The sequence below is a fragment of the Halichoeres trimaculatus genome, unplaced genomic scaffold (assembly GCF_033239565.1).
Source record: "Halichoeres trimaculatus isolate MK-OKI-2021-1 unplaced genomic scaffold, fHalTri1.1 fHalTri1_scaffold_6, whole genome shotgun sequence".
Classification (NCBI taxonomy): Eukaryota; Metazoa; Chordata; class Actinopteri; order Labriformes; family Labridae; genus Halichoeres; species Halichoeres trimaculatus.
The window spans coordinates 38,572,406-38,584,962 of record NW_027437184.1 but is presented as its reverse complement, the minus strand read 5'-3'; the positions used below and the strand labels follow the sequence as shown (position 1 = coordinate 38,584,962).

At 43.0% G+C, this 12,557-nt stretch overlaps 1 protein-coding gene across 1 annotated transcript in view; it reads right to left on the bottom strand.

Moving 5' to 3' along the window:
* LOC141791262 (uncharacterized) overlaps nt 1–9,680 on the bottom strand; it is a 55,603-nt gene extending 45,923 nt beyond the window's left edge. The window contains exon 1 of the mRNA XM_074671540.1: nt 7,595–9,680. Coding sequence (XP_074527641.1) covers nt 7,595–9,574 — 1,980 coding nt within the window. The 5' untranslated portion in view covers nt 9,575–9,680. The remainder of the gene's footprint in view (nt 1–7,594) is intronic.
* Nucleotides 9,681–12,557: the final 2,877 nt, after the last annotated feature.

The following is a 12,557-nucleotide window of genomic DNA, read 5'->3' as shown; positions in this document are numbered from 1 at the left end:
TAACTTGGCGGTTTAGAAGTTATTAGAATCATTTGATTTTCCAATCAGAGGCACAGCTCTGGTCACGTGACAGACGGGCGCCCTGTAGCTGCTCGAGGAAAAAGTCACAGCCAGCATCATATCAAATGTGGCTGTGTCAGGATTGGCTTCATTTCATGGTTTCAGCAACAGACGGGTGATGTTGTGGAGGCTACTCCCATGACTTATACAGGCTATGGATTCAAGCCACCAGTTTAAGTTTGATGTGGTTCACAGGCTGCATAACCAGTAACTCTGCTATATGTGATACAACAACACAAGAGTGATACTTTAGAGATTGATTTTTGGATATTTTAGCCCCAGCTCATTACATATGGACTATCTGGAAACCAACATATGATCTGGTGATGTTATGAAGTTGCTCTTGTCCCAACAGTAAAGCATCATTTCCTCAACATCTGCCTGGCAATGTTTGTCTAAAAGTCTAACTCACAGAGCAAATTGATATGCTAATGATACTCCATTTCCTAACGCTCACTGAGTCCAGCGGCTCTGTGCACTCTGCTCTGGTATTGCTTTTCTGTTTTGACTGAGATGAGCTTCCAGCATCTCCATCTCTCCCTGTGCAGACCTGTGCTCTGCTCTATAATCTTGATGGCTCTAAAGGCTGTACACAGATGATGAACAGAGCAACATGGGCCCCTTTTCTATTTTGGAGTCATTTTTTGTCAAATGTGATTTTAAGTTTCAATTCAGTGATTTTTGTTTTAGTTTATTTCATGCTGCTGATGTAATGGAATCATTACTTCAAAGGGGCAGGTTAAGAATAGCAGTGTGAAGTTCATTTATTGAGGCCATTCATTCTGTTAACAACAGATGTCGAACAGGTGACACTGATGTAAGGACAAAGGCTGCAAATGTTTTACACACTGATTAAAGAGCATTTCTTTCCAAAAAAATCAGAGCAAAACATTTTGTAAGTAAACAAAGCTGCTCAGGAGGACACTGTACTTTGAAGTTGAGAAACATTGAAGAGTTAATTGGAGAGGGGGAAACAGAAATAAGCACAGAAAATGATTTGCTGATGTGAAATACTTTCAAGTGGCAACCAAAACCAGGGAGACGTGGAAGAAAGCAGAAAATTACCACTGGAATGGACTGAGAAATAGTCAAAGTGGCAAAGACTTAGCCAATGATGAGCCCCAGGGGATCAAAGAAGGTCCAAAGTTACCTGTGAGTACAGGAGAGCGAATGTCCACATAATGTCACAGAAAGGTGCTGGGAGATGTTTCTGTGTGTGTGTAAATGTGCACACCTGTTTATGTGTCTGTGAGCGCACTGGGGCAGAACTTCACTGTGCGCAAAACAGTTTGGGGAGAAATGCCAACACGACAATGTACAAATGGCACCCCGTCATGTAAATCAGATGAATATCACAAGGCCATTTAGTCTGTTATATTAAAAAAAACAACGGTAGGGGACACACTGCATTAACTTCCTGTGAACAAGCCATGACTTGCTATTGTAGCATCTGTAAATGAGGCCCTTAGATATCATCCGTAACACTTAGCTCTAGTTTTAACCCCCGGACGAGCGCAGAGAGTGTTCCACAACTCTGAGAAAACACACCCATCGCTGCTGATGCATTCCCTGTACCGTGTAACTCACAAACACAAAATAAGTCAACTTAACAGGAACATGTTTCCATTGTTTAACACAAACAACCCAGCCAGTCTGTCACAGTACCAACACGAAAAATCAGGAGCGGGAGAAAGGGTTAAAAAGTGGGAAACTCCTGCAGAAATCAGGATTATTGGCAGGTAAATACGCTCAGATATGCCATTTCTGGGGCAAAACCAAGAAATGCAGAGGAACTGTGGATTGCAGTCTAGTGGTCCTGGGCCAAAACTCCTGTTCACAGGTGTAGGTGGACTCACTACATGACTGTGAAGCAGCTCTTAGAAACAGAGGTTGGACAAGGAAATATTAGTTCTTTGATCTAAAAAAAAAAAAAAAGTAGGATCTATGAGCAGGATTTATTTGTAAATAAAAAAATGCAGACCCTGCTGATTTTTTTAACAGCCTAATTTTACTATTTACTTATTCCTCACTTTTCTGAAACAGTCTGTTACACTTTCTTCTTTTTTGAACTGGAATCAAATCTGCAGTGTTCTCGATGCATCTGCATGGCTGGAAATAAAAGCTATGATTAGCATTTTGAGCTTTACTCATATTTTTAAGCACACGGCTGTTATTTTGAACACAACTCCACCTCAAACTCTGCCAATGGTCAGGATTTTCACTCTGTGCTCAGCTGTTAGCACCAGTGTTTGTTAATGGTTAATGGACTGTGCGCTTGCTGGGTTACTTTATCTTCAGTATCCAGCTAATACACTTCTTGGAAGTAGTTACATCATCATTAAAGTCAGTCAGACAAAATAACTACGGCTGATTGTGTTTAGCCTCTAGCGTCTGATAAATGCTACATTAAGTTCAGCCATTTTTTCACAAATCTCTCCTCGCTCTGTTCTGTACCCCTGACATGTTGGCACTGGCAGCACACGCATCACTACCTACCCACACTGCCAAGTACTCCGTCAGTTGGCTGCTCCGCTACCTTCTGTTATCCCCCCTCATCTGTCACAGACTTCAGTGAATCACACTGATGGTGAGCGGCTGCAGATGTTTTATACAAATGGGTCACATCCCAACAGTCCCCTCTAATCACATCATTGTTGTCTAAACGGGAAGTTTCACGTATTATTAACAAACCATTTCAGAGAGTGCCTTTCATCCATCATAGAGCCGCTTTAATTGGGTTTGTAGGCTTTTATTTGTCTGATGAGCCAGGACAGTCATTATTTCTCCTCTTCAAAGCGAACAGATCTTATTACCATGTTCGTGTCAATGTGCTTCTCTGTTCATTTGGAACGCTGCCTCAGTTTACCAGCTCATAGCAAGGCATTGGATTTTAAAGCATTTGTTTAAAAAAGCATTATTTCTTTATTTATCTATTTATGTATCCATCTATTTCTTCTTCTTCTTCTATCTTCTTTTTATTTTCAGTGTGTTGTCCCAGAACTATTTATGCAAGGCACATTACCATTACTTTTACAATTACCTAACACTCAGTCTGAGTCAGTCAGCCTTAATGTCCTGAGAGGACCCCCCCCCCCCTGATCAGGGACACACGGCCACACAAACACATGCATGTGAACATATGAACCCAGCTAAATGATGGATGGAGAAAGGTACTTCTCTAGAGACCCTGGGAATGTTGTCGTTGAGCCTTTCTGAAGTGATGATGACAGATGTTTGAAGTTGGGATTTTCTTGAACTGGAGTCTCCAAGGCCACATTCCGTGGGTTGTTGACTGGGAATTTGTTATCCACTGTTTATGTTTGAAAATTTATCCCAAATGCTCTCCCCAACAATAATTTTAAAGTTTTTAAAGAAACTCTGTATATGATTTATCTTCCATTGAACAATGCTTTAATTATTGTGTTTTTACTTAACTTTCATTCTTTGTGGCCAGTGTGGCAATGTTTTTTTGTTTGTTTATTTGTTTGTTTGTTTTTCTTCCCAGCTCAAGAGCTGTCATCTCATTTCATTTGTATATTTGAGGTTAATATAATTTTAATAATTGCACAAATAGGCATTGGCTCAGATTCATCAAATATTTACCATTCTTTTTCTAAAATGTGGGAGAGTGTATCAGGACTGAATGTTCAATATAAAAACTCAAATGTTTTGTTGTTGAAACCAAGACTGGGTTATGTTTTTATTTAGTCATGTTAGTATTTCTTTTATTAAAATAGGGGAGGTGACTTCATGCTCTCTTAAAGGAGGCTCACTGTCTTACACAACAAGCCTAAATCTGTAGATGAGCATCACCAATATATCCTTTTTTACAATTATTTTTGTCATTGTGTAAAAACACTACGTCAGTGTACTTTTTGCTTTGGTGGAGCATGAGGAGTGAAACATCACCACGTTTGTCAAGAGCTCATTGTGTATTACACTGTGTCTTGTACCTTCTGCCTGCCCGTCAGTTCAGAGGCCAGCTTCTTAACCAATCATAATGAAGCAAGGCTCATCATGAAATGGTTGATGCATCATTAAAAAATAAATAAATAAAACAAATACATAAATAAACTTGATGGGGCCAACTTTAACCTTGTGTCCAACCGATCACAAACTATTACAAAAAAACCCCACACTTTATGCAACTGACCTACCATGACCAGCGAGCCCACACAGCAAGGAAAGCTAGGAAGTCCGAGATTGAAGGAGACGGGCACCAACAAAAAGTGACTTAACAAAACTTCCTTTTGAACTAAAAGTCAAACAGGATGACACTTTGACGCCAAAGCTCACTTTAACTAAGTAGAGCTTGTATAATGTGAAAAAGAACAATAGATACAGTTCTAATAGTTTGTAAATCTAATGTTTTTTCTCCCATCTTTTCATATGTAAATCTTGTCATAATTGCTGAATGACAACCATCAAAAGTTAAGTGTTCAGCTGTGATGAAGCTATTAGACGCTTACCAGCTTTGCATCGGCTTTCTCTAACGTAACACAGATTGCAGTGTGCCATAGCCATTAGAACACACACATAGTTCTCTCTCTCAGGCTCGGCATTGACATGCACTTGTCATATTGACACCTGATGTGACTCTCAGGCTAACTGCCTCTCACTAACTCTGCCTTCTTTCTAAAACACTCACTGAAATTAATGAAAAATTTGGAAAATTAACAGTACAGTAATAGTGATTTGTGAGCTGCTCACTGGATATTTGTTCTCTCTGGGACCATTCTCTGTAAACCCTAGAGATGGTTGTGGGTTAAAATCCCAGTAGATCAGCAGTTTCTGAAATACTCAGACCAACAACCATGCCATGTTTAAAGTCCTTTGAATCACCTTTCTTCCCCATTGTGATGCTTGCTTTGAACTGCAGCAGATGGTCTTGACCATGTCTACATGCCATAATGCATTGAGTTGCTGCCATGTGATTGGCTAATTAGAAAGTTGCATCGAGTAGTTGGACAGGTGTGCCTAATAAAGTGGTCGCTGGGTGTAGTGTTAGGCAGGTGGTTTTGATTTCTGATTTCTCCTGATTTCATACATATTTGACTTTTTTCACACAAACGTTTTACATAACAGCTTGTTAATGACAGGATAACCTGCTTCATCTTCTACCTGACTCTAAATAGGAGTCAAATCAAAACAATGGGGACCTGGTGGATTATTTGCTTGTGTGAATTCAGTTAGCAGCTCTTGTCTCACTTAAAGTGTACGGTCTATCTATTGAAGCCATCCAAACTGTAGACCCTGTCCTGCTTCAGTAAGCTCTCTTTGAATTAAAGCCAGAGCTCCAGCTTTAGAACCAGTCCACTGTTTCACAGCGCTTTCATAATTCTCTCTGTCTTACTTAGTATTAATTCAGCTTGCCCTCCAGACGCTGAGCCCTCTCTGAAGCTATGTGGTAAAACGTTTAGCATACAAAACTTCAGGGGGACAGGCCCTAAATATTGATTAAGGAATCTCATCCTTCAGAGCTGTTTGACCTTCATTTCATGTTTCTGAGACAAGACACGGTCCTGCTGATGACAGCAGAGACAATGTTCAAATTGGGCAATGTTGAGCCAGTCCACATGGAGGTCACCCAGGAAGGAGAGGAAAGGGGTTGAAGAGGTGACTCTGTCCTGACAGGAGGACTAATAGTTCCCATAATGACCCCGATCATGACAGACTGCACCAACCGGATCAAGGTGAAGTTTTACATTTAAAGATCCCATATTATGCAAAAATCACTTTATTAACTCTTTCAGTGAAATCTGTAGGTCTTTGTCTTTCCTCCCAGCCCACAAAATGTGATATTTAATGACAAAACCTGTTCTTAGTAGAGCTTGTGAATGTAAAATCCTGACCTAAAACCAGCTGTTTGGAATTTCCGGGGTTTGCCGACGTCAGCAATTCCCTTTTTTGAATAATCAGGAGCAAGTCTGACCTGATTGGTCCACCAGAGCAGATACCCCCGAACACCCTCCCCGCCCACTCCTCTCCCCGCTGCTGGAGAGAAATCTCTCCTGCAGCGGGGAGAGGAGTGGGGCTGTTTTTGGCTGTAAACAGCCACATAGCTCCATGCTCAAGCTTCCCATCTCAGAAGAAGACAGACTAAGTGTCTAGAGTTCATTTATCAAGGAAATGTTCCAGCTACACTCAGTAAAATTGTGCATGTGTGTGCTAGTCACTTCACGGCCGACTGCTTTTCCAACTTTGGACAGTACAACAGAGGGCTAGCCAATAGACTGGTCCTGAATCCAGGCGCATTACCAACCATCCTCCAACAAACCTGGGACCCTGGAAATGTGAGTATTTTAAATGCTGTGTGCTGTGGAGCAGATGTAAGAGCTTTTCCTCAGTGTCCCCCCTGTCTCTGTGTTAGCTTCAGGATGCTAACTTTAGCTGCTGTTAGCCTGTTGTTTTAGCCTGTAATGTTCCATCCTTGGAGGACATCTGTGTCTTTTTTTAAATGTATTTAACCTTTATTTAACCAGGAAGAGACTCACTGGGATTAAAAATCTCTTGTGTTTAAAAGCACAAGATCCTGTGATCACCAACCATGAGGTCCTGTACTTTTCGGTTTAATGTAGGTGAGAGAATAAGCTGGGAGCTGACCTAAAATACACTTATGTACAGTGGTGTCTAAAGCACTTGAAGTCATACTTTAGTTTTCATTGTTCCTTAAAGGGAACAATATCGCCTAAGAAATCTGCTCCTGTAAAAGGGAAAGTCACCAACAAAAAAAAAATCCTGTTTGTAAAAGTCGTAAAGTAACTCAAATAAAAAGTACTTAAGTATTAAAAGTATGAGTACACCAAAACCAAATAGCTGGAAAAAGTTGTTTCTCTGAAAATTCAGAACAACCTTATATACCTTTGTATTTTGTTGATAAGGTAAAAAACTCATTTCTAAGAAATTAGATTTTTCTGGTCATTTATTGACAAGTCAGTTTCTACAGGGTTAACAGCACTTTTTACACTCTGTAATGTTAAAAATTAGACTTTGAATGCAGAACTTTTTTATTCTTTTTATTTGTAAATTTTTTTTCTTGTTTTTTTTTTTCCGTTTGTTTTTGCTTTTCCTTTTTTTGTTTGACACACATTAAAAAACATTTCAAGGGCATGGCATTGTGGGAATTATTGCTCTGTGGTCTGTGTCCAATCGAATGCTCCATTCAACGAGACACAGACCACACAACCAAACACAAAGTGGTCCAGTTTCTGGGGGACAAAGGGGGCCCCTGGTGAAGTTTCTGTGGGGTTTTGGTGGAGGGGAGTCTGGAGGTTCACCACTGAGAGGGGGGGTCTGAGGGGCTGGATGCTGTGGAGCCAGGAGCTCACTGGTCTTCATTTTGGGGTCTTGATCTTTTAAAATGACCCAGGAACCTTTTCCACCTGGACTTCTTTGGTGTGTCCTGAGCTACCTCTGCGATCTGCTCATCCAGGGTCATCAGAGTGTCCATCATGGTGGGTGCTGCTGTTGTTCCCTCCTCCTCCTCCTCCTCCTCCTCCTCCTCCTCCTCCTCCTCCTCCTCCTCCTCCCTCACAGGAGTCTCCTGGTTTTCCCTGATTGAGTCCAGGAGAGAGGCCTTCTCCTGCTGCCACTGGGCCTGCTGTCTTTCCAGATCTCCTTGGACTTGTTTCAGTGAGTCCTTCAGCCTGCAGGTTTCTGTCTGCCCTGTGAGGAGCTGTGACCTCTCTACCTCCCTCTGGTTCCTCTGGATCCTCAGCTCATCCTGGGCCTGTCTGAGCTGGACTGTCATCCTGTGGGTGTCTTCACGCTGTTTCTCCAGGAGTTCAGATCTTTCCTGTTCCCACTGGTTTTGGTGGTGCTCCAGGTCCTCTCTGGCCCGGCACAGGGCGCTGTCCCTCCTGACAGCTTCCTCCTCTAGCAGGGACTGCAGGTGGGCCTTTTCTTGAGCCCACAGGTCTCGGAGTCTGTCCATGTCCTCCTGCATCTGGTTCTGAGCAGTCTGAAACATGTCCCTCTCTTTGAGCTGTTTTTCCAGCTGGAGGAACCGCTCTTTCTCCCACTGGCTCTTCACGTTGTGGGTGTCTTGCTGGGCTTGTCTCAGAGCAGCCTCCATGGTGCAGGTCGTCTCCTCGTGCTGAACCAGGAGACCAGATCTTTCCCCCTCCCACTGCTGCCTCTGAGTCTTCAGGTCCTCTTGGGCCTGGTTCAGGGCAGCCTTCAGGTTGGAGGTCTGCTCTTGGTCTGACAGACGGTGGCATCTTTCCTCCTCCAGCTGCTGTTGGTGGTCCTTCAGGTCTTTCTGGGCCTGGTTCAGGGCAGCCTTCAGTTTGGAGGTCTGCTCTTGGTCTGACAGGCGGTGGGATCTTTCCTCCTCCAGCTGCTGTTGGTGGTCCTTCAGGTCTTTCTGGGCCTGGTTCAGGGCAGCCTTCAGTTTGGTGATTTCTTCCAGCTCTGACAGGAGGTTTGGATTTTCTTTCTCCAGCTGGGGGCTGCTGTTTTCTGGATTCTCTGGGGCCTGGTTCTGGGCAGGCTCTGTGGTGCAGGTCTCGGTCTGCACCTCTTTGGAGAGATGAGACCTGGACTCTGCTGACTGTGCCTGCTGCAGAGCAGTGTGTAATTTATGGATTTCTCCATAAAGGAGATACTTCTCCTGTCCCCACATGTGGCCCTGGTGCTGAAAGTCCCCAACAATGTGGTGCACATAGGCTTGAAGCCTGGTGGTCTCCTGCCTTTGCTGGACCAGGCTCTCTTCTGTCTCCTTGTGCCTCCTCCTCTCAGTTTCCAGGTCTTGTCTGAGCTCCTCCGTCTGGCTGATGGCCTCTCTTGCTGTGGCCTGCTTTTCTGTGAGCTCAGCAAGGAGAAGTGTTGTGTTGGAGGCAGCTTTGGCTTCCTGAGTCTGGAGCTGTTCCTTTAACTTCTCAACCTCACCAAGCAAAGTGGCCTTTTCCTCCTCCAGTCTTGAGACCAGTTCCTTCTGGCTGACAAGGCTGTGAAAATCCAGCTCTGAGATCTGGATCAGAGATGGTTTGGTCTCCTGAGGCTTGGTGTCCTGATGTTTGGTCAGAGCTTTCTTTTGGCTGACCTGCTGTTTCCCAGAAACCACTGCACTGTATGATATTTTAAAGGCAGGAACAGGCTTTTCCTCAGGTTCTGCTGGCTGTGGTTCTGGTGACTGAGCAGGTTTTGGTCCAGGCTGGGGTCCAGGTTGTCCCTCGGGCAGTGGGTCTGATGCCTCTGCAGGCCGTGGTGTTGGAGGCTCTGCAGAGTACGCTGTGACTTTGCGGCACCCCTCAGCTGCCAGTTCCTCCTCAGTATAATCTCTGACCAGCAGAGGAAAGGACGATGCCAGGTTGACCTCTGTCTGGACTTTGTTCCTTCTCTTCTTTGAGACGTTCCTGTTAAAGAAGTAGTCGTCTAACTCCTCCTCTACCACCTCGACGGGTCTTGCCTCAGTGAGAGGTGCCTGAGTGGTGGGGTAGGAGACCACGTTTCTCTGGGTCTTGTTTCTGCCCTTTTTGGCAGTCCTCTTCCTTCCTTGAACGCTTGTTTCCATCGTTGAATTGTTTTTTTCTGGCTGAGATTCACCAATGTGTGTCTCTGTGTCTGGCTCTAGTGCTGAACTGAAGATTCTGCTCCAGGTCTGGTGATTAGAAGTTCCACAGGTCTCTATGACATCACAATGGGGCATATCCTGTGTGTTGTTTTTCAAATTTACACAACAACAATCATTCTACAAAAGAATGGGGCATTAGGATTGCCAAAATACAATATTTAAATAAATGAATAATTAAATGTGTGTGTTATAGAAATTAATAACTGATTATTTAATCAATTAAATTCATGTTATTTAGTTATTTAAAAACATATAAATGTTTAAATAATTATTTAAGCCGAGCATTTGTTCTTTGTAAAATCACATCTATGATGTCACTAGTTAGTTGATTATTTCATGGTTCTTGCATGGTGGTGATCTTTCCTGTTCCCACTGGTGACTTCCAGGTAGATTTCAGGATCGACGCCCAGGCCTGTAAAACCATGTTTCTCTCTTTCTGTCCCCAAAATCTGCCGTAGACAAACATGCTTGTTTGTTATGTCTGCCTTCATTAGTGAGACCCACTGCAGTGTAGATATGACAGCTTTTTTTCTGACTTAATAAAAAGAAAATGACAGCTAATGGGAATTATTGGTCTCTTATTTGAACATACTTCACATACAAATATAAACTTGAAATCTCATCACCACTGTTCCTTTTTGGCCGAATGCTGCCAACTTCTCCACACTGCACCTTTTACCCCACCTCTTACCAGGATGACTGAAAGTGAGGTTGAGTCAGGACTTTCAATATGGTAACAGGCTTCAGGAGTCCTTTGTTCAGAGTCCAATGATGAAATTCATACTGTGAAGTCAAGGAGGTGAGACACACTGTTCAACGGTTACATGGACAGGCGTGGTGAAGTTGTTCGACACATACACCAAAGATTCTCTGAGCATCATTTATCAATGCTGATCAGCTTATAAAGGAAAATCTTTCTAGTTCTGCTGATCCACTAAATATTTTCCAAAAACTTCACCTGATTAATCTGGACTGGCTGTCAATGGGTGAGACTACTTCAAGGAACTCAAGACGTCACTCTCAGCGTGCATTAAATACATGAAAATACAGAATAACACAGTTCTCACTGATGGTCTGGATGTGTGTTTGTTTGTTGTACAAAGGCCTCTGTATTATAAGTCCTCAGAATACTTTCAGGTATGCAGGGTCTTCATGTGATGCTCATGCTCGTGTAAAGGATCAATGCACTTTTTCCATTAAACATGAGAATAACACTGAGCTTTTAACAGCTTATGATTGTTTACACGGGTACAGCTTTCTCCCTTAAATGAAGCCTCCGCAGGGGAAACACAAACATGCAGAAGTGTGTGTGTGTGTGTGTGTGTTTGTGTGTGTGTGTGTGTGTGTGTGTGTGTGTGTGTGTGTGTGTGTGTGTGGAGGTGAGCAAGCAGCATCGCTACATTCACTGTTGAAAGAAGGTTTAACAAAGCAGACAAGATTTATTGCCTACGGAGTAAAATCACATTTTAATTCCATTAAACACACTGGCTGCTCTGTGACTCTTTACAATTACTCGCTCCATCTGCCTTCTGTCTGTATCCAAATTAATAAGCGCCTGTTTGCCTTTTGTATAGCTTCGCACTGCTTACAGGACCCCGTGTAATTACGTGAGGATCCCCTCAAATGCACTTGGCCAAGCAGCCTTTCTGTCTGCACACATTCAACATCAGGGCTTTATTGAGCAGGCAAGGTCAATTACATGGTGCAGTGGTTCAGATATTGTGCTCCTAGCTTTATGGTGTCATTGAGTGTTACTCTTAAATGTTTTGCTGCCAGCTTCTTTTTCACCCACTTAATTTTGGTCTGGGGCACTATTAGATAATTGAAATGGAAACACAGCGCTTTGTCCTAAACTTAATGTACAAATTGAAAGTCACGTGACTTGCTCTGAGTGGAGTTCACTTTACATGGACTGCAGATGGTGACAGCACCAAGAGTTTGCCATCATGAGCCGGACTCTGCGCCATCTCAAGGTCTGATTCACTGACTGACATTAAAGCTTCAGGAACACTCAGGAAGTTCTGCGGCGCTGTGCAGTTTGCTCCAGTTTTCCCCTGATTGTTGAGACGAGCTGTTAGCATCTCCACTCTGTGCTGCACAGAGCTGAGCTGTGATCTCTCATCCTGACAGAGATAAACTACACACAGACGTGATGAGCTGATGGAGAGAGGAAGGCCTGTTCACTTCCTGGAAGAAGCTGTCAAAAGCATAAACAAACACACACTAAATAATTAAATTAAAAAACACAGTTTTGGGTCCTGATATGTTTAGAGGTTGATCGCCTGACGGCCTCAGACTGATTTTACTCAAAATGTGGCTCATTGAACAGAGAAGGGCCTGTTGAACATTGAAATGAATGAGTGATGGATCTTTTAAACGTATGAAACTACACTTAGACATTGTGGCACAGCTTGTTTTGCAGCACAGTTTGTGGAGCATTTAACCCTTAGTGTACTTTGTAAATTCAACCAAGTCTTTTTGACTCCTGGTAACATTTCAAAGCCGTGCAATTCTTTTTTGAATCAGAATCTCAAAGTCTTGTTGCACTTACATCCCAACTTCTAAAGCCAACTTGTGTTTTGTAGCTTTGCATTCCTGGCCTCATTTTATCTCTGTAACTACTGAAGATGGATGAAGGGTAAGACATTGCTTTTTAAAGGCCCTGTGAGGAGTTGTACACTGGTTTAAAATAGTCTTACTCTTACCGTGAAGAATCTTGGGGGTTGTGTTGCATCTTCACAGGGAAATGGAAGGGAGATGATGAAGTGGTTTTCCAAGTTCTCTGTTCGGTTTAAATGTGCTTGTCTCTGTTTGTGAAACGTGCACAGAAGAGCATGAGGAGAAATGTGAACCTGATGATGTACAAATGACACGCCATCATGTCAACTGGATAAATAACTTCAGGCTATCTAGTTGTTAGAAG